Source organism: Cotesia glomerata, unplaced genomic scaffold, assembly GCF_020080835.1.
Source record: "Cotesia glomerata isolate CgM1 unplaced genomic scaffold, MPM_Cglom_v2.3 scaffold_36, whole genome shotgun sequence".
NCBI classification, from domain to species: domain Eukaryota; kingdom Metazoa; phylum Arthropoda; class Insecta; order Hymenoptera; family Braconidae; genus Cotesia; species Cotesia glomerata.
Window position 1 is genome coordinate 869 of NW_025403973.1, and position 21,233 is coordinate 22,101.

At 29.0% G+C, this 21,233-nt stretch overlaps 3 protein-coding genes across 9 annotated transcripts; 2 read left to right on the forward strand and 1 right to left on the reverse strand.

Annotated features, from left to right (window-relative positions):
- Positions 1–694: 694 nt before the first annotated feature.
- On the forward strand, positions 695–3,761 carry LOC123274450 (inactive hydroxysteroid dehydrogenase-like protein 1). 2 transcript variants are annotated; one of them, XM_044742065.1, is made up of 5 exons: positions 695–928; positions 1,183–1,419; positions 1,578–1,921; positions 2,050–2,261; positions 3,649–3,761. In XM_044742065.1, exons 1-4 carry the CDS (start codon positions 769–771, stop codon positions 2,254–2,256), a joined length of 948 nt encoding a protein of 315 aa, XP_044598000.1. In that variant the 5' UTR covers positions 695–768; the 3' UTR covers positions 2,257–2,261; positions 3,649–3,761. The 2 variants fall into 2 exon arrangements, with proteins under 2 accessions (XP_044598000.1, XP_044597999.1); XM_044742064.1 differs by having other exon boundaries at positions 2,050–3,761.
- On the reverse strand, positions 2,363–15,861 carry LOC123274449 (long-chain-fatty-acid--CoA ligase 4). Of its 6 annotated transcripts, XM_044742057.1 has the most exons (10): positions 15,297–15,861; positions 14,877–15,083; positions 14,636–14,746; positions 10,017–10,163; positions 7,814–8,168; positions 6,978–7,742; positions 6,580–6,892; positions 6,252–6,515; positions 5,905–6,177; positions 2,363–4,340 (listed from the first exon to the last, which is right to left on the reverse strand). In XM_044742057.1, exons 4-10 carry the CDS (start codon positions 10,034–10,036, stop codon positions 4,186–4,188), a joined length of 2,145 nt encoding a protein of 714 aa, XP_044597992.1. In that variant the 5' UTR covers positions 10,037–10,163; positions 14,636–14,746; positions 14,877–15,083; positions 15,297–15,861; the 3' UTR covers positions 2,363–4,185. The 6 variants fall into 6 exon arrangements, with proteins under 6 accessions (XP_044597992.1, XP_044597996.1, XP_044597993.1 ...); XM_044742061.1 differs by lacking the exon at positions 10,017–10,163; XM_044742058.1 differs by lacking the exons at positions 14,636–14,746; positions 14,877–15,083; positions 15,297–15,861 and adding an exon at positions 11,626–11,843.
- Positions 15,862–16,720: 859 nt separating this feature from the next.
- On the forward strand, positions 16,721–17,860 carry LOC123274451. Its single transcript, XM_044742066.1, has 2 exons — positions 16,721–17,057; positions 17,172–17,860. Exons 1-2 carry the CDS (start codon positions 16,969–16,971, stop codon positions 17,791–17,793), a joined length of 711 nt encoding a protein of 236 aa, XP_044598001.1. The 5' UTR covers positions 16,721–16,968; the 3' UTR covers positions 17,794–17,860.
- Positions 17,861–21,233: the final 3,373 nt, after the last annotated feature.

Consider the following 21,233-nt stretch of genomic DNA (forward strand, 5'->3'; position numbering starts at 1 on the left):
TGTATTACTCAATATAGAATTAATTTAATTTAAATGAGGAAGTATATAGTAGGCGATTAATGTAAACAAAAATTAACCGCATGAATTATGTATGCGATAGTATCTAAAGATGATATAATAGTACTTCACATATATGTTTATAAATGTACGTAGATAAAAGGTAATGTACAGTGCAATCGAAATTGCGCTACAGACAGCAGTTTTAAAGGAATCAATGATAGTTTATTCTGATAAAAAAAATGTATATTATCAACTCCAAATAAAAGAAGAAATAGCTTATCGCGCGATCAATTGATTTTTGTTGAGAGATGAGTAAATAATAAAATAGTTGGTAAAGAAAAAAAATATTATTTAAAAAACTAAACGTGCTAGTATCATTTAAATAATCCTGTGAAGAGTGTGTGTATCAAATCGTGCGAGCTCAGTTGATGTTGATCAACCAACTGCGAGTATAGAGTAACAGAGAAAGTGTTTTTACATTTATAAACTTCTTGACAGTCACTAGAAGCCGGTGAAACTGATTAGATCTGTAGTCCTTGTTCATTTTTCAATGTACATATTTTTTATTTATTTATTTATTTATTAGTGAAGATAATTCGACTGAACTACGACCAAATACATTATCATTCTCGAGTCGTTTTTTGTAGATTTTTAAAAATTTTTAATACAATTATATGATAAATGAGTGGTGATGAAAAATTTAATTAAATAGTTTTAATAAGTTTTTGTAAATATAATAGTGATTAATGTTTATTATTATTGAAGAAAATGATATTGTCAATTTCTCTGTGGTTATTGGTGGCAGTATTGATTCTTTGGATACTGTTGGACCCAGTGAGCAGAATATCTCGTGCAATATTTGAAGTACTAATTCCATTGGTAAATCAAAAACCAATTGATTTGAAAAATAAGTTTGGCGAATGGGCAGGTGAGCTTATTCATAATTTATTTTCAATTAAAATTTTAAAATTATGATATTTTAATTCGCTGAATCCTGGAAATTTTTTTTTCTAATAAATATTCAAAAATTTATTCTTACATTTTTTTGAACAATTATATGAATAAAAATCTAAACATTTTTTAACGCTATTAAAAGTTTTACAATAAAAAAAGTCAATAATGACATTTTTTTAATCCGATGAATTATTGCGATAGTAAAATAACTATTAAATTATTTTACAGTAGTGACTGGCTCGACTGATGGGATTGGTAAAGCTTATGCGAAAGAACTTGCCAATCGTGGATTCAATTTAGTTCTTATTAGTCGTAATGCTGAAAGACTGGAAAAAACTAAAAGTGAAATGTTAACAATAAGTCCAAACATACAAATTAAATTAATTTCAGCAGACTTTTCTAAAGGAAGAGACGTCAGTGTTGAAATAGAACCACATTTGAGAGATATACCTGTTGGAATTTTAGGTAATTTATTTTTTTAAATACTATTTTATCTAAGATTAAAGTAAATGAAAATTTACTGTTTTTGAATAATTCAAAAATTGATATTTAAAAATAAAATAAATTAGATATTTCCTTAAAAGAAAATTACATTTAAAAAATTAATATTTTTGTTTAAATAGTCAATAATGTCGGAAAGCAGTATACATACCCAATGTATGTGGGAGAAGTCCCGGAAGATGAACTTTGGGACATAATAAATGTGAATATTGGTGCTGCTACTTTAATGACACGTATAGTAATACCAGGTATGCAAAAAAGACAAAAAGGAGCAATCGTCAACGTATCATCAGGGTCAGAATTACAGCCTCTGCCGCTAATGACTGTTTACGCCGCGACTAAAGTATATTTAAGAAGTTTCTCTGAAGCTCTAAGAGTCGAGTACAATAAATTCGGTATTACGGTCCAGCATTTAACGCCACTATTTGTTAACACTAAAATGAATGCCTTTTCTCATCGATTGCAGGTAAATTTTATTACAAATATATCTTATTTTTTGCCTAATAAATCATTTTTTAATTACGTAATAAAAATGACTGAAGAATCCTGAAAAAGAAAATGAATAAAATAACCGTGAATTATTATTGAATAAAGGTATCCACAGTCGCGGTACCGGACGCAACAACTTACGCAAAGAATGCTGTTGCAACTCTTGGAAAGATCGACAGCAGTACGGGTTATTGGGCTCACGGTATACAAGCTTTTTTCACATTGATACCTCCTGTATGGATACGGACCAAAATTGGTGAAATGATGAATCAAACATTCAGAAAGGATTATTTAAAGCAAAAAAATCTTTGAACAATGTAAATATACATATATAATTTATAATTTATAATTCAACAAAATAATTTTTCAATTTTATATAAATTTTCATTGAATCTTGAATTTCTTCGTCACGTTTTTATACATCATCTGTACAATTAATCTTAAATATACATATATAGTAACTCTAACGTTTAAATGAGACACATTTAAAAAATTAATTACTTGTTTTTTTTTTTTTTTTCTTTGTTATTCATTTTTTTAGCGTGTAATATACAATGCTTGTGAGTAATTGTAATTAGTACCGATTTATTTTGTCTATTTTTTTATTTAATGGTTTTATAGTTCATCCTGTTTAATTATTAAACACGTTTAATAAAACTATTGATACCATTTGTTGAGTATCTTTATTTACCGCTACTTAATAAATAGCATCCACGATTATTATTATTTTTAATAATTATTATTGATTACTTATTACTTACTATCATTACAAGTATTCTTTTGTAACTCTAGTTGAACAGAAAAATATATATTTATAATAATTTTTATATTCAATGGATGACACAATTTTGTAACAACTTTTTATATATCAATATATAGACACTTATAAAGATTACCATGTAATTTTCATATTACGTATCGACGTATCGTATAATTAAGAACTGATTATTGTTACTTTGTAAGTATCATAAATTAACAGAAAAAAGTAATAGTTTTTTAATCAACTTGTTTCGAATAAAATAAAAAAAAATAATTTCTTGATTTCTTCTGCGTCAGAAACCAATTTGTACTTTTGTAATTACATTTTTTCCTTGTATGTTAGTATTATTTTAAATTACAGTTCACATTACAAACGCTCTTGATATTTTTTTTTTTTTTCATAAATTATTAACGTCTAAAAAATACTAACGAATTACATTTTTTTATTTTAATTACTTCAAGGCTAATAAATATTAACAATTATTTTACTATAAAATAAATTTGAATAATTTAATTCACTTTAATCGTCATCTTGGGGTTTTTTTTTTTCAACAAAAAAAACCCCCGGTCTATATTGCCTACATTAATTTGCATATGAAACGAAAAAAATTTTTGGGAATAAACAAGAACTATGAAATAAATTATCATGTAAATCTCATTATAAAACTTAGAAAAAGAATTTCCTTAGATCGACCTTTACTATTTCTTTTTTAAATGACATTAATTTATTATTTTTCACATGATACTTGTTTAAGTTTGTTTTTAATCTCTTTTTGACTATGTAACGTTGATAATTATCCTTAAAATTATCACAAAATTTTTTTTTTCTATATTTAATTTCAACTATATTTATTTATATAGTACAATTACAGCTTTTGTTGTTATTACTTTTTTTTTTCAATCCATTCTTAAAATAAATACCAATAAATTTTTTTTTTTTTTTAGTTATTACTACTCTCATGAAGCAAATCAAAATGATGTCATTGTATAAGCAGATTTAAAAATCTCAAACAAAAATGTCCAAAAAAAATCAATACTCTATTATTGATTTGTACGATCAATAACGCGGAAGACTTAAATAATTTGTTTTAAAAAAAAACAATGTTCTGCTCATTTAACGAGGTATTTAGCATTACAAACTGTGCGTTACGAAAAAAAAAAACTGGGTTTCAATTAAAAAAGTAATAATTACTTTTGATGATTGTACATAAATAAAATGAGGTTTTGTTAATAAATACACATAAACCTCATAGTATTTTGGTTTGTAATATGTCATCCACTTCATATATTATCATAGCACCTTAATATAAATATTCTGTTTGCATTTTCGAAAGACAAAATTCTCAATAATTATTTTCATTTGATAAAATTACAATTTAGTTTTATTTCTTCACTTTCTCTTCTTTATCTGTTTCCTCTTCGTACAAAGATTTTCTTTGTTCTTAGAATTTAATTCTTAATAAAGATAAAAAGCTCAGAACATCACGATGCATACATTCGATTTATTTCATGTTGATAGCGTTCTTGTACAGCTTTCCTCTTAACTTTAAATGCTGCTGTAACGAGACCCATGTCTGGCGACCATTGTTCAGCACATAATTTGACAGCTCCGGGTATTTCGAATCTCTGAAGATTTGCTGTTAAAATAGAGAAAAAAAATAAAAAAATAAATTACTTTGAATATAAATAATTGTATAATTATAGAGAATTTATTGTGTTAAATAATTAACCAAATAATAAAGTTTAAGCGACAAGTATTTTACTGATGGTTATTCATGAGTATAAAATTAACAGACAATTGATTTTTTTTTATTTTATTCAATAAATTTAAATTTAATCATTACAAAAAACTAAATTACTGCCCAGGAAGAATTTTTTAAAATTCTTTAACCTATTTTTTGTATTGTTATTTTTGTAATAAATGAATTATTCATAAGTTTTTATAACAAAATTGTAAAATGTCTGCTGTAATCTTACTTATAAATGTTAATTAATTCTTCTTCAGTTTTAAAAATCAAGAAATAAGTATAAATAATTTTTTTATGTCGTCTAATATTATCAATAAATATTAATCGATTTATAAAATTAATTAATTAATTATTTTACGTTTAAATCAAAGTGAAAAAAAAATCATCACTGGAACTAATTGATATTATTTTTAAATTTGGCGCGTAATTATTTGCAATAGATCGATTATTTAAAATTAGTCGATAGACGATTGGATGCGCGCGCAACTTTATAAGGATTTTTAGTCTATTTTCCAACGGTCAATTGCGATGATTCGGCAGGTAAAAACAATGTAACGTGTGAATTTTAAACGTTTTTAAAACGTGAATATATAAAATGTCATGTTTAATAGTGTTATTAGTGAGTAATTTTATTAAATAAGTAGTAATAGTTGAGTAATTAGTGTTTTTTTAATCAACATGAATAAAATAGAAATCCTCGGATGCGGTTAGCGGGAAAAGTAGTGAGTACTTTATATATAACGAATTTTATTTTTTAAGATTTAATTAATTGATCATTTAATATCAACGACAGCACATAAAATACATAAAAATATTATAATACTAAAGTTAACCGACGTTTTTAATTTTTTTTTTCAATTATTAATTAGAACAAAAAAATATTTTTTAAAAATTGCACTTACAGTTTTTCAAGTTTTTTACAAATGAAATTTTTTTTTTTTTTTTTTTTAATAATTTTTTCAATACAAAAAAATTCTAAAAATTTTTAGATTTCGGCTAACTTAATTTTCATAAAAATATTCAGTTTATTTATTTTTCGATAAATCACTTTTAATAGTCTGACAAAAATAACGTTCAGTGCTCAGATTGAATATTTTGTTCTGAAGTTATTGTCAACAATGAATTAAAAAATACTTTTAAAATTGATTAACTTCTATTGTCATAAAAAATGTACCGATTTAAAAGTTCTCTATTTCTGAATAATTATTTCTATCTTAAATCATAAAATTCAATTCAGTAATTTTAAAATTTTTCAAGAATATTTAAACTTGAAAATTTTTTTAATTGATTCTGAGATAAATTTTTAAACACGAACGCAAAAATAATTTCAACCCATAAAGCTTATAAAATTAAATGGTAGGTAATTTAAATCGTCAGTTTTCAATAATCACCAGTAATCATTCAAATTTGCTAATCACAAAAAGTTCAAAGAAAGAATATAATAAAAACTTACATTTCTTGGCATGCTCAATCAGTTCTTGTAAAACAGCTTTTTCTATTTGTGGATTCTCACAAAGCTGTTCAAAACTACCCTGTATACCAAGAAGATCAGCTATTTCTTGTAAATGTAGCGTATGAGGTACAACCAACGCCACTGTGTAAGACTTATGACTATCACCATATACACAAATATTTTCAATTAGCCGGCAAGTTTTTAATTCCGACTCGACTCTTCCAAGTGATACATATTCACCATGTTGTAATTTAACCAAATCTTTCTTACGGTCTGAAATTAAAATAAATCAATAATTATTAAATAACAATAACTTGAAGAACAAAAATGAAATATTAATAGCTTACCAATAATTTTAAGACAACCATCGGGATAAATTTCACCAATATCGCCAGTTCTGAACCACCGTTTACCATCTTTTTCAAAAAAGTCTTCCTTAGTTTTTTCTGGTATTTTGTAATATCCCTGAGAAACGTTATCTCCTCCAATAATTATTTCTCCACGTGGATTAGGAGTGTCAGTAACTCTGTATGAACCTTCTTCCCAATTTTCTAGCCTCACATCACAACCAATTTCTGGTGCACCAACTCTTCCAGTGGTACGATCGTAATCTTGAAAAAAAAATTAATAAAAGTAAAAAAAAATTTACTAATTTTTTAATATAAAAATACTTACAGTCCATAACGCTGACTGATGAGCAAGTTTCTGTTAGACCGTATCCTTGAAGTACAGCGGTGCAGAGGCAAATTTTAACTTGAGTATGCGTTTCTGGAGTAAGTGGAGCACCGCCTGACAGTATGAATCTCATTCGCCCGCCAAGAACTTGCTTAGCTGAGCTAAATATTAATCGATCAAAGAAAGGTGTCTCAAAGCCTCGTTTTGTCCACTTTAGTTTGTATTCATAAGCAAATTTAAATATCGCCTGACTAAATGGCCCCTTCTTCTTTACTTTTTCATTTATTCCCTTCGATATACGGTCAAGTATAAGCTGCAAGTAACATAAAACAAAAATAAATAAAATATTAGATTTCAATTTAAAAAAACTAGAACGAAAACTGAATTTATTTACTTACTGGCACGGCAGTTATGCATGTAGGACGTAATATAGATGCATCACCTTTGCATCCTCGTTGAATTTTACTGCTGGAATCGATCATTGTCAGAGGGGAACTGTAACCGATCGGTACTCCGGATAATAAAGCGACACACTCAACCAAAAGCTCAAAGACATGAGCCAGTGGTAAGAACCCGAGGAAAACATCATCTGGTCTAGTCACACAAGCGCTGCAAGATGCTTTAATATTAGCAACGATATTTTTGTGCGTCAATATTACACCTTTGGGCACACCAGTCGATCCAGATGTGTACATTATGATGGCTGTGTCGTCTGGTTGCGGGGCAACAGACTCAATAGTGGACGAATTACCTATTTTAATCACATCTGAAAACGGCAATAAACTTACTCCTTCTTTGAACCCAGTTGTGTCTGTCGGGACTAACTGGTCTTCCATGTAAATAATGCACTTTACTTCGGGTGTCATTGACAATAAATTACGGAATTTAGGCAAGAGTTCGTGACTGGTAATCACTGTATCCACTTCAGTTTCATTTATTCCGTGTGCAATAGCTTCATCTCCCAAAGTCGCGTAAATAGTGACTATAGATAAATTTTGCTTAAAACATCCATGAGCTGCAATCATCCACTCAGCTCGGGTTTCTGCGAAAATAACGATATTCTTTCGTTGTGTCAGTCCACGTTCTTGCAATCCTTTTCCGAATGACGTTACCAATCTTTCGACTTCTTTATAACTCTTCCATTTATAATCGCCCATATTGTACTGCAATCAAGATTAAATTAATTATTAAAACTGTTAGTAATGATAATTTAAAATTAATTTGTAAGATTTACCTTTTTGAAAACCCTGCCATTGGGTTGAAGTTCATTTTCTTCACCGAGTATCTGTCTCGTACCCAAGCATTGTTTATCTCCATGAATCTCAGTAGCATAACGTAAAACTTTATCGACAGTATTTATTCCAAGCCGTTCTAAAGCAGCATGCATAGGCCCTGGTTGATCAACATTTCTGTAGACAATTGATGTTTCATCTTTGTAAATAGATTTCGCGCGAACTTTTCGCGATAGTTTTCTCTTCTCCCATGGCCGTTGAAGGAAAAGATAGACTGGGAAGGTCAACAAATCGTAGACATATGAAAGCGCTTTCAACGCAGTGATGACTCCACTGATCCAGAAACTCTCCATTTCTCTGTGAATAATTTAAAAAATGATAATAATCAATTTATATTTTAAAAAAGGCGATAAATTTTTAAGAGCGATGAAAGATTTATCAGTCGAATAAATTAAATATTTAAGAGTAGAAGAGGCGAAATATATAAATTTAAATGTATAATCAATTATTCAAATCTACTAATGACAGTCGTAGTAAAAATATTCGAGATACTTTAAAATCTTACTTTGCATGACCAATGTTCATTTATTTATTGATTTACATTTTTTTTAGTTCAGAATTTTTTTGTTCATACAAAAATATAGTAAATTTAAAGAAAATTATTTACATTACAGAAAATAGGTAATTTTTATTATAAACTTTTTCTATTAAAAAGTAATTATTTGACATGCATAATAACAAACACTTATTGATGAATTAAACACAAGATAGACAATTAAAGTTTTATAAAAATTAAAAATAATTTTTGTTTCTGAAGAAATAAAATTTTATTTTTTTACCGTGTTATTAAATTACCTCAGTATTTCACGAGCTTTTTATTCGTAATTTCAACAAACTACGAAGTTATTTCATTTGACATAATTAACTATTTTTATTATTCACTTAACGCGTAGTTATTAAATGACAATTAAAAATTAACAGGATTATAATAGAACAAAATTATATAATGTACAATATAAATATTGAAACACATGAATAGTTATTTAAGTTATTATTTAAATGAATACAAAATTATATAAAAAAGTAGTAAGAATAAAATAAAATTAATACCGAAGAAATCGGATCCTCTTATACCACAGCCGTTGTGGTGACTGATTTCAAAAATTGAACTAGGCATAGGTGAGATAGCTGAGAGCAATAATGATAGGTCGTTATCGCATTTGGACTTTGCACGTGTGGTTCTTATATTTTCTATAGATATATGCGTATGTGCCCGTACATATAGATATGTTATATCAAGTCAGAAATATAGAAAAAGACCTTGTTAAACTGAAACTAATGGCCTCTCTCTTCTATCGCGATCTGTTTAATCCTCTAGAAAAGGTTAACAATATCTAAACTATTAATTTTGTTATTGGTAATCATAATTATTTATAAGCATTCATTGTCTTACTGAATCTCAAAGTTCGATCATTCGAGCACTATACTTAAAAATAATTTATTGTTCGATAAAAATTAAGATAAATTAAAAAAAAAACGGATACGAATTATCGTTAATAAATAATATAGTCCATATGATATTTATTGTCTTATTTATGACACTGATATACATGTAATATTTGATTAAAAGAACTTTGAACAAAACTTCTAAGTATGCAAACTTTTTACAGAGTTTATTGCTTATCTTGATAAACTCTGAACTTTGTACGTTAATCGACAATAGATTGATTTCTTATTTAATCAATCCGAGATAATAATTAATTGATTCATTTTTTTAATCTCACTTGTTGATTATTTATAATGATAATTTTTATACACGTTTATCATCATATATCACAACATAGATTGCACTTTAACTTGAATAATACTTAATAATTATTATTTTTTAGAGTTTATTACTAAAAAAAAATTATTAAAGCTTATATAATAAATCATAAGTACAAATAATAAATATTATAAATCGTTACAATAGCAGGTGAATAAAATGTTTATTAAATGAAAAGAAATGTGATTAAAAGCAAAGCTTTGTTGAAGTTTTGTGTTAATTTGCGAATAATGGATACATGCATTTGATAGTGAGCAATAGAACATGTCAATAGATAAATTATCATAATTAATCATTAATGATTAATAAAACCGATAATTTATCATACAATGCACTTTAGTAGCATTTTATATGACAAATTAATATTAATATCGACTCACAATTTATCGTCTATAATCATGATGGCGGATTTTGTTTTTTATTTTTAAATATTGGAACCTTGGTTAATATTTCTTGAGTAACTTCTGGTAATTATTATTTATTGTAGTATTGGAATATTCACACACCAGGGAACTATCTGAATTTTTCTGTAAAAAAAAATTAATCCAAAATCCAGTTCTGATATTTTTTAACTATATCAGTTATCAAAAATTTAAACTACCATGCTTGTATTTCAAAGTAAATTTAAAGAAAAATAATACATCAGTAAAATATTTCAATTGGTAAATAAAACTTTTTATTTCAATATTTTAAATAAATCAAACTGGCATGCTGTCACAACACAAAATAAACTTTTGTATAAATAAGATTGCATCTACATAACTATTAGCGATCTTCATTGATTGAAATGGCTCTGCGTTACTCGCTCTTTGCATCAAATAAGACTTTAAAGACCATCTTTATCATTATTATTAGTCTTATTGTTATTATTATTGTACATATGTCATATATGGTACAATTATATCAGTAAAGAAGAAACCCGCATACATATTCACTAACAATTTAATGATTCTATCACCGAGACGGATCATACACTCGAGTTATGAGTTACTTGTTTTTACTCATTAAAAAAAAAAAACAAATAAAAGCAAACGAAATGTTAAATATTTAAATTGGTATTACAACTCTAGCGATGATTTACTGATGACTGTTTATTGATAGTTGATTAATAATATTGTTATCATAATAATTAGATAAGTATTTAAAAATCTTTTTAAAGAAGAACTGACAACAAAATCTAATTAATTCAACAATCTAATGGTGATATAAATAAAAAAAAGTTTAACCTTGATATTGATTGATAAAAGATTATTATTTTTTATTATTATCATGATCGTCAAAAAGAATAGTACATTGACAAATGTAATGATGTTTGAACGACAACGCTATTTATTCATCAAAATATAAAGTACAGAGTCCAATCGGCTTGTTAGCACTGAAATTTTCATCTTGCCCGCGTGATAAATGTTTGCAATTCACCATTATCCAATGGCAACTCAGAAATTTAATTGAATGTTTAACGAAACATTCGCCAAGTTATTTTTTTAATATACATATACACATATAAACATATATGCATAAAATATTATGTTCATCATACGATGACGTGGATTAAGATAGACGTCAACTTACGATTTAGTTATTTAACGTGTTATTTTTCTCATCCTTTATAGTAAATTTACGGCAACAAACTTTGGACTTTGATTTCATCAGATAGTATGTTAAGACCTTCGGGCATTTCAAGGTAAAAAACTAAAAAAAACTTTGAATTGAAGTTTAATAATAGATATACTATTTACTCAAACAGCTATTTCTCAATAGAAAATAACCCACAGACTCGGTATTTCTTCAAATAATTTTTTTATCTTTGAAACTTTATCAAATTTGAAACTAATCATAGTTTAAAAATAAAAACAACTTTTACTTTTATCTTCAATGTAGGAATAAAGTAATAGAGATATAATAAAAATATTTAAAGAAACAAGAGGAAGTGGCTAATGTTTGTATGAGGGTAGTAAAGAGAAATAACTCAACATCAAGACATATTACCCAATGACGTCGTGCATTTGATATGTGAACTACCAGTGTAAAACAGCTAATGTAACCCGTATCACTTCCCTGGTCACTCGTTCATTATTATCTTACTTACTACACCCTCCCACATGATATTCTACAACACACTGCACAATAGACACACTGATGCGCCTCTACTTAAGGTCAAATCCGCTCAAATAACAAATAGTTGCATTGCTAACTAATTTTATTATTTTTCTAATTCATAATTTTTAACTTCCCGCTACGAAAATCGAAGATTTTCAAAAATCGGGAAGTTATTGTTTTCACCCCGTTTTGCAAAAATCGAGTTTTCATCAGATCTCGACGTTTGAAGGTCACAGGAAGCTTCCCTGACTATCCCTGCGAGGTTGTCACGGCGTCTGTATGTGTGTGTGTGTGTGTGAAAGTATGTGAACCGCTTATAACTTTTGAACGGCTTGACCGATTTCATCGCGGTTGGTGCCATTCGAAAGGGCTTGACCAAACTTAGATTTTGAAAACTATTTGGACCGATTCAGATCAATAGATTTTGAGAAATCTTCAAAAAACTGAAAAAAAAATTTTTTTCAAATGTGGTTTTTTTGGAATAACTTTTAAACGGCTTAATAGTTCAATTCCAAAAACTAATCAGCTCTTAACCTCAAAAAACCACGTCGATCGCCACCAGTCCGGTCAAAAAAAAATCGGTTTATTCATTCAAAAGTTATTGTGGTTTAAAAATTCAAAAAATAGTGTCTTATCAAATCTCTATCAGACTTTTGAGCTCGAAGAGCTTTAAAGGATAGGAAAGCAATCTCTTTGAGCTCGGAGAGCTCAAAATAACCCATAAATTGTATTTTTGAGCTCGAAGAGCTCAAAAACGTCATTGGTGCAATTTTAAGCGCTTAAGTATGAAATTAGCGGGAAGTTGCAGGGATGGCCATCAGGGTCAACCGTTTTCCTAATTTTTTTTGGATCGATTTATGTATTATTTTGAGCTCTCCGAGCTTGGAGAGATAGCTTTTCTATGCTTCTTCGAGCTCAAAAGTCTAAAAATTATATTATCTCATCAAATACGATCCGAAAAGAAATGTTATGTGAACTTATGCAAAATTATGTAAAGTTATGTGGAAAAAACACTTGAACGAATTGATTGAAATTATGTGAAATTATGTGAAGTTATCTCTTGAATGAATCGACTGAAATTATGTGAAATTATGTGAAGTTATGTGCAGAATACACTTTCCGGTTTTCTTTCGTTCATGATATCTCTTAAACGAACTGGCTGAAATTATGTGAAATTATGTGAAGTTATGTGCAGGAAACACTTTTCGGTTTTCTTTCGTTCATGATATCTCTTGAACAAACTGACTGAAATTATGTGAAATTATGTGAAATTATGTGAAGTTATGTGCAGGAAACACTTTTCGGTTTTCTTTCGTTCATGATATCTCTTGAACAAACTGACTGAAATTATGTGAAATTATGTGAAGTTATGTGCAGAAAACACTTTTCGGTTTTCTTTCGTTTATGATATCTCTTGAACGAATTGACTGCACTGATAGAAGGATTTATTTGTATTAAATAATATTTGTTAATAGCTAACAAATCATTTATTAGAGACCATTTTTTAATGTTAAATAAATATTTCTTAGTATTCAAAATGATTTGTTTGTATTCAATAAATCTGATATTCATTTATTAAGTATTAATAAATCTTTTTAAATACTAAGAAATATTTGTTAAGGCCTAACAAATGGCTTCTAATAAATGATTTGTTAAATATTAACAAATCTTTTTAACTATAAAAACAAATCTATTAGTGTGAAGTTATGTGAAATTAAATTCTATGTCAAAAGTATAGAAAGACTATCTCTTTGAACTTGGAGAGCTCAAAATAAGACATAAGTTGTTTTTTTGAGCTCGAAGAGCAATTATTAGTGCAATTTTAAGCGCCTAGGTATGTAAGTGGCGGGAAGTTGCAGGGATGGCCTTCAGGGTCAACCGTTTGTCTAATTTTTTTTTATTAAAATTGACTTTTGATTTTTTTGAATAATGACAACTGATAACACCCGTTATTGTTGGTATATTTGTAAATGTCGCAATAAATTATGTACAGAGATTCTAAACGACGATTACAATCACCTGAAGACCTACCAATAATGGAGTAGTATATAGTTCACGAGTCTATGAATGAATTCTAATCGCATAAGTGACATGAGCCTATACTACGAATTATTATAAGTTTACTATATGTACTTCACATAAGTGGTGTATATACATAATGTGTGTTAGGTTTATTACTATTCCGTAGTATCGATGAAAACAGCTGATAAAAATTTCATTGACTGAGGTATACACTATTGTATAAATATGCAAACGTGTGATGTCATGACCCAAGGGTAATTATTAATTTGTCTATCACTTAATTAACAAGTTCCGGAGTCTACATATTAATTATTAACAAATTCAAATGAGTTAAATTGATTACTTACAGTTGAATAAAAAAATCAGAGTCATCGGTATTGTTGTTTAAATAAAATTACTTGATAATAAAAACATTAGAATTGTGAATTATGTCGTGAGAAATTCTTATCGATAGCTGAGGTAATGATAGTAATGAATTCTATAAATATACTTGATAAAAACAAAATAATTGTTATTATTTTTTTTTTGTATTTCATTTAAAGAGAGGAAAAAATTATTAATAATTAACTTTAGCCTTGCAGATGATAATAATTAATATTAATGTATAGCGATATGATTGATAACCACCACCGAATAGTTATGTAATAATAATCTATAAAATACACGTGGGCATTCTGAGGACATTAACTTTGCATAATTCCCATTTAAATCATTCAATATTCTTGGATATTTTTAGAAGCGTGATATTAAATTTTGTTTAATGAATACCCCTCACCATTATTACAACTATTACCAATTAATTCCACCAAAATAAATAACCAGTAAAAGATAATTAAAAAAAAAAAATAACAAAACAGATAAGCAATATGGAGCTTACCCTTTTTAGCGTAAGTAGGTCTTTCCAAATAAGAAAAGCTGGATTCTTTTTTATTTACCACTCACAAGTATTCTTGATCTTCCAACAAATTTCTCAACCTTGGAATGAAAACTGAAAAATATCCAATCACTTGATCAGTAAATAGGTCATAATCTATAATTTCAAGTTCAAAGTACTTTTACTTATAATTTCATCAATTAAAATTTATTTATAAATTATTATAATAATTAGTATTACAAACCTTTAGATTTTTTTATCGGTAGTAAATTTATTATTACAAATAAATTTCTCTAGAAGACAACTCTCTCCAATATTTGTATCAACATTTACCGTCTCATTTACTCAACGGAATAATCAGGTTAGGTGAGATCGTACGTGTAATTTTTCGAGTTCACCAGATCGTGGAGTCTGCCAACTTTGATCACGTGATAAGCTCATCGAAGTGGATCTTTTATTACCAAAAAAATAAATATAAATGTTCTATTAAATATACTATTTAATTATATAGCTTTCTAGTGTCAGTTCATTGACATCAACACTAAAAAAATTAATTAATTAATTGACTCAATTAATTAATTTAGAAACATCACTATTAGTCATCATGGTCATTATCATCATCATAATAAAAAATATTATATAAATTATTTTTTAGGATACATACCTTCAGTAATTCATTGATGTGAATCTGTGTCACTTTATTTACTACTCTGTTTCGTAGTTTGGATAAATACAAATAGCTTAATATTTTTGATAAATTATGTCAATTTAATTAAACTAACTCTGATAATTAATTAATTCATAGCGATTATTTACTGACATAATAAATAAAACACGAAATATTGTTGATTTTTTTATCAATGACTGTCCTTACGTGATGGTTCATTTAACTTGATGTGCATATGACTGAGTTAGAATATTTTATTTATTCACCAGACATTGGATAAACTGAAGTTTACATTATTTTTTAATTGAAAAAATTTTAGGATAACTCTTGCCGTGTACTGCGTTGTAAAATAACGATAAGTATACACTAGACATCCCAGGGACACTTACTAGTTGTATCTTTACATTTATCAATGTATATAAAAGTTATCCACTAATGTGAATCGTGAATCAGTACGAGTATATATTATGACCAAAATATATATAGATGTATATATATAAATATATACTATTAGCATTAGCAGCTGTAACTCTAACGAGAGTCTGCTGGATTCGTCGAGTCAAAAAAAACCATGTACATACTGTACAACATGTGCGCATATATACCGATATAAACTGAGAGATGAATACTGCGCGCGCTAATAGAAAAAAGAGGGAGACATTGCGTTAACTTATTTTTTTTTACTTTAATTTTTTATAAAAAAAAATCATTTATTTCAATTATTATCAGCACAGTACATTGGAGTAATCAAAAGAGCTATTTATTTAAATTTTCATTTGGGTCATGTTTATTGAATTAATTTAAAAAAAAAAAAAAATGTCATTAAAAAATTATAAAAGTTCTGTAAATTTATAAATTTAGCTTCTATTTCTTCTTTATAATTAATGTGAAGATAAGAAACAATTGGTACTTTGAATTTATCAGTTAATAAATTAAATAATTTTAATGAATAAGTTTTTAAAGAAGAAGTATTTATTATGATTAATAATTGAACTAAGTAAAATTAAAAATAATTGATATTGATAATTGATTTATTCACAATATTTTAAATTTAAAATTTGATAAAATTTAAATAAATATTACAAATCTTGAGTGTATTTCGTATGTTCCATCAGCACCAATCGCTGATGAGTATTTCTAAAGTGGGGATGTGGCGTGATCTACCATAAATGACGTCACAAACTCAGTGAGATCGATACTAAGTTTGTTTTTTTATCAACAATTCGTTACCATGTTTAACTTGACTTAGAAACAAATTATTATTATGATTCATGTTAATTGTAATAAAAAATTATAATTTATAAATTTTCCTGACAGATTTGGAACATATGAATAAATATTTACAAATGTTAATTATTAGATTTATTTTGATGTTAAGATTAAAAGAGAGGTATAGTTTATGTCGTTCTTCACGTCGGTAATGTTGGTAATACTATTAACGATTATCATTCGCAGGTAATGACAATTAGTGACATCTGACAGTAAAAGAATTAAATATTAACAAAAAATTTATTTTTTTGGCTTATTGTTATTTCGGTTGGTAATAAAATACACGTGCTATGTGATCAAGTGAATTTTTTATTTACAAATTTATTTGTAAAAGATAGGTTATAATTAGCGTACTTATTAATTATTATTTAAATGTGTTGTAATTGACAAAAAATTGACAATGGAAAACGTTACGCATTTGTTGAATATCACAAAATTTTTGAGTAAACACAAAAATCCGGAGGCTAATAAACTTCGTAATTATTATGTGTAAGTATAAGTATGTTTCTTTTAAATTATTTATTTGTAATTTAAATGAATTTCTTATATTAGAATTTTTTAGTTAGACTTCATGTTTAATTGATTTAATTATTTAATTTAAAGAAAGTGCTGTAAAGAATTGACAAACGATGGAGAGTTACCTAAACAAATTTTTGGGATTAATACTATGTGCTCTCATTGCGGTTCGTTATGGAACACAGTAGATTATAAAGTAAGATTGATTCGGGGAAAGCCGATACCGAATTCAGTTAAAAAGTTGATTAAAAATTCGGGTAATGATATTCAGTTGTCAGTGTATCAAAAAAAGTTAGTACGTAAGAGTCTTAAGAATCGGTTGAATAAATTGATAATTATTTGCTCTGTTTGTAAAAAGAAAAATTTTGTTACGTTAAATAAACCAGAGCGATTGAAAATAGTTAAAACAGAAGTTGTCACTGACATAACGCCGAAGAAAAAAAAGAAACGGATTAAAGATAAAACTGCTGGATTATTGATAAACACCCCAAATGTCAAAGGTTGCCAGGGAGCTGAGATTACAAAAATTAACGCTGATACACCTAGGTTGTTGAACCCTAAAGGAAAACAAAGAAAGAACAATAATATTAACGTATCCGGGAGTAAGTCGAAGAAAATAAATATTTCAAAATTAAAGGGAATAATCAATACATCAACTACACCCTCCAAAAGAAGTAGTCTCCATAATTTTTTAACAGAACTAGGATAGTTTTAGTTATTTATTTTTGTACTTTAACAGATTATTGTTGTGAATAAAAAATAACATTTTTATTTATTAATTTCATGAATTATTTATTGATTTTCTGTCTAAAAATTTTTTTACCGTTTGCTTAGGAAGGTTTTAAAATAGTTCAAAGCTAAGTAAGTAGATGTCGCGAGTAGTTCGACTATGTGTGCTATTTCAAAATATAATAAATATCTATACCCTAAATAAGAAAAATCCATATTAAATGTTTGTGAAATTATTCAAAAGTTTCAACATTTACCAAGAAATTTTTTGTAAAATTTAAACGTTCCATGCTTACACATAGAATTTTTTATAATTAAAAAAAAAAAACTTGTAGTTATCAACTTTTTAGCTTTAACTTTTTTAACTGTCTGATGAGCAAACGTATGTTCATATACATTATATAAATTAAAAACAAAAATGTAGAGATAATAAACTATGTTTACGCGCAATTACGGCAAATTTTTTTAAAAGTTAAAATAAAAGTTTATTATTTAAAATAAAAATTAATTAAATTAGCGATAGAATGTTTTTAAAAAAACATGAACATTTCCGTTGAAGTTACGTCGTAATGAAACAACGATAAAAACTGTACAGATACTATACTAGACATTGCGTATAAAATTAATTTTATATTGTTGTAAAGTATTTAATTCATAGTGAATATTTTTTTTTTGCTAAAGTATTCAATTTGCTGTGGCTTAATTTTTTTTTCACATATTGTATTTATTTAATTGGTTGGTTTAAAAAGAAATATATTAGATACTTTTTAATCTTGGTGCTTGTTATGTCTTGAGATATTTTTATCTTGCTGATTGTAGTGCGGAACGTTGAAGTAAACACAGCGTACGAGTTATAACTGCAAAAATATTGATCACAAAATTAATAGAAATATCTTCTGACCAGAAGTATATATGATAATAGTAAATATTCATGCTAACAAATATAGAACACTAAACAGAACAGTAAATTATATTAATATAGGCAAGGTTGCGTTCTAATTTTCGGCTAGTAGATGATTATAATTCGTCTTAACCATAATCTACATTGAATCGAAGATGAAGGCGGGCCTGTATGACGCATTTATGCCTTTATATCATGTGAGATCTCATTTATGTGACTAAACCTGTAGGCTATGTATGATTGTTGTCATTCTCCTCGTCATCTTCGTCGTTGATGTTGTTGTTGCTGTTGCTGTTGTTCAGTTATATTTACTATTTTGATTGTCAACAAGTCAAATATATTGTTGACAGAGAATTCTTTGTCTTGTGTTTTCCATCTCTATATTTGTCGCATAGTGATCTCATTTGCTAATTATTACGCTGAAGTAAACAGAACAGAATCGAGAGACAACCTGACGTCATTGTAACTGAAGATATTGCTTAAATGTTGAAAGCCAGTCACATTCCACCTACGACAATCGGCGGTAAATTTAAATAAACCAGCAATATCACTACTCTCAAGAAAAAAAAACCTAATAAGCATGGTTATAACAAAATATTCCAACGAGATTTGCTTTTTCTCGATCGATAAAGTTTAACAACAACAGAAATAGAAAAGGGAGAAGAAGGAAAATAAAAACGATCCATGATAGATAATATCTTTTCATTATTTGCATTAATAATTTAAACAAAGCTTCAACATCATTATGCTATTAATACATGCATTTATATACATATTATTATGTAGAAGAACAATAACCCGCGGATTCAATGAAAAATGATTAATTATAATCTATACAGATGAGTAAATATTAAAAAATATATATGTCCAATATTGTAGTATGAACGTAAAGATAAAAAATAAAAGTAAGTGAATCAAGTATGTACATTGACGATTATTGAAGTTAAACTACATGAGATAGGAGAGACGAGAGATAGAAGTACTTGGAGTTGTCTCTTACTAGTTAGAGCCTCTGCTGACCGGCTACATGAGGTTCGATGAGGACAAGACATCACGATGACGAAGGGCATCGTCGAGGACGGTGAGGGTCGGTACCCGGTTGAACGAGTACCTGCGTCCAAGGCAATAGTGATATGGAGGCAAGTCCAATGGAAGCATCAGCACCGAGAGAACAGAGTAGTACAGAGAGTGGATAGGAGGTTAGGTACTAACAGCAATAGTGGAGGGCCGCCGGTAAGAGAGAACGGTGAGACCGGTGGAGCGGCTATAGAGACGCAGAGGCAGACAAGAAGAGACGACCGCTTGAAACCCCTCTTCTTCCCGCCTGCTTGCCGCCCGTCCGCCATGCCACTACGAGGCAAGCGAACGTACAGCTAGGCCGGCACGGTCCTGTAGCCCATTTGGCATTTCCCCAGCTATAGCGGCGGTCCTGTAGCCCATCGTTGTTATCGTCCCGCAGCTGCATAAAGTCGGTTCTCCCTGTCTCCCCCTTCGATCCCCTTGTCCCGCTCGTCTACCGCCCGGCCCCTCGTCCCGGCACTACCAACTACTACATATATGTGTACGTACCCCACTTCGACCCTCGCGCGCGTTTTCTCGGTATTCCCCTTGCTGTCCCGCAGACCCCTTATCCATTTACCCGGTCTTTGCCCCGCAGTCCTCTGGAGCACCCATCCATTAGTCGTCGTTACCTGGCAAGCAACAGTCCCCACTGCTCTAACTGCTGTCGTAACCTATAGGTTTATCTTTGTCTTGCAACAGCAACGCCACCTACAGAGACGCTTAGGTACTATCGTTATTTCTCCCACCAGTACATGCGACATAGCTTGCAGCATAGAGAGTCGTTGGTGCCGTCCTTGTTGTCCTATTGATTCCCCGTGCCCCACCATGTTCCCCCTATCCCACCCTGCCGCAACGATCACCGTACTTCGTACTTCGTACTTGCTACTCTCTTACTCACTTGCTCATTCTCTCTCTTTCTCGTTATATATCTAGCTCGCTCCTAATATCTCTTTCTTACTCAGTCTGTCTCTTCTCTCTTGATGTCCCAACCGCGCCTCGTCCCCTCATGATAACCTTGGTGGAGAATAACCCGCCGTTCAATTCAAGGAATTATGACGACGCTCTCTCTCCCACTCTCTTTTTACCATCTCAAGCGATCTTCCTCTTTTCTCGTTTCTCCTCTTTCAATGCGAGGAAAAAAGAAAGATTCATCCAAGAGAGATAAAACGATCTAAAGAGCAAGACAGCCAATACTGTCGCGCTGCCAGGGACATTCGAAAGGATCTTGGTTTAGCTTCAAACTGCTTCGTACATTCTCCTTTCGTCCTCACTCGCTTCCATATTCCCTGATTCATATTGCTAACCAGAGAATATCGTTAAACAGGGTGAATAGGGGACTAGTAACGTCAGTAACGAAGCTCAGCATGCACATTCGGGGGTTAGAAATGTTGTCCTCTGTTTGATGAAATTGTGTCTCTGCTTAGCGAATATGCTATACTTCTATTCCTATCCTCCAT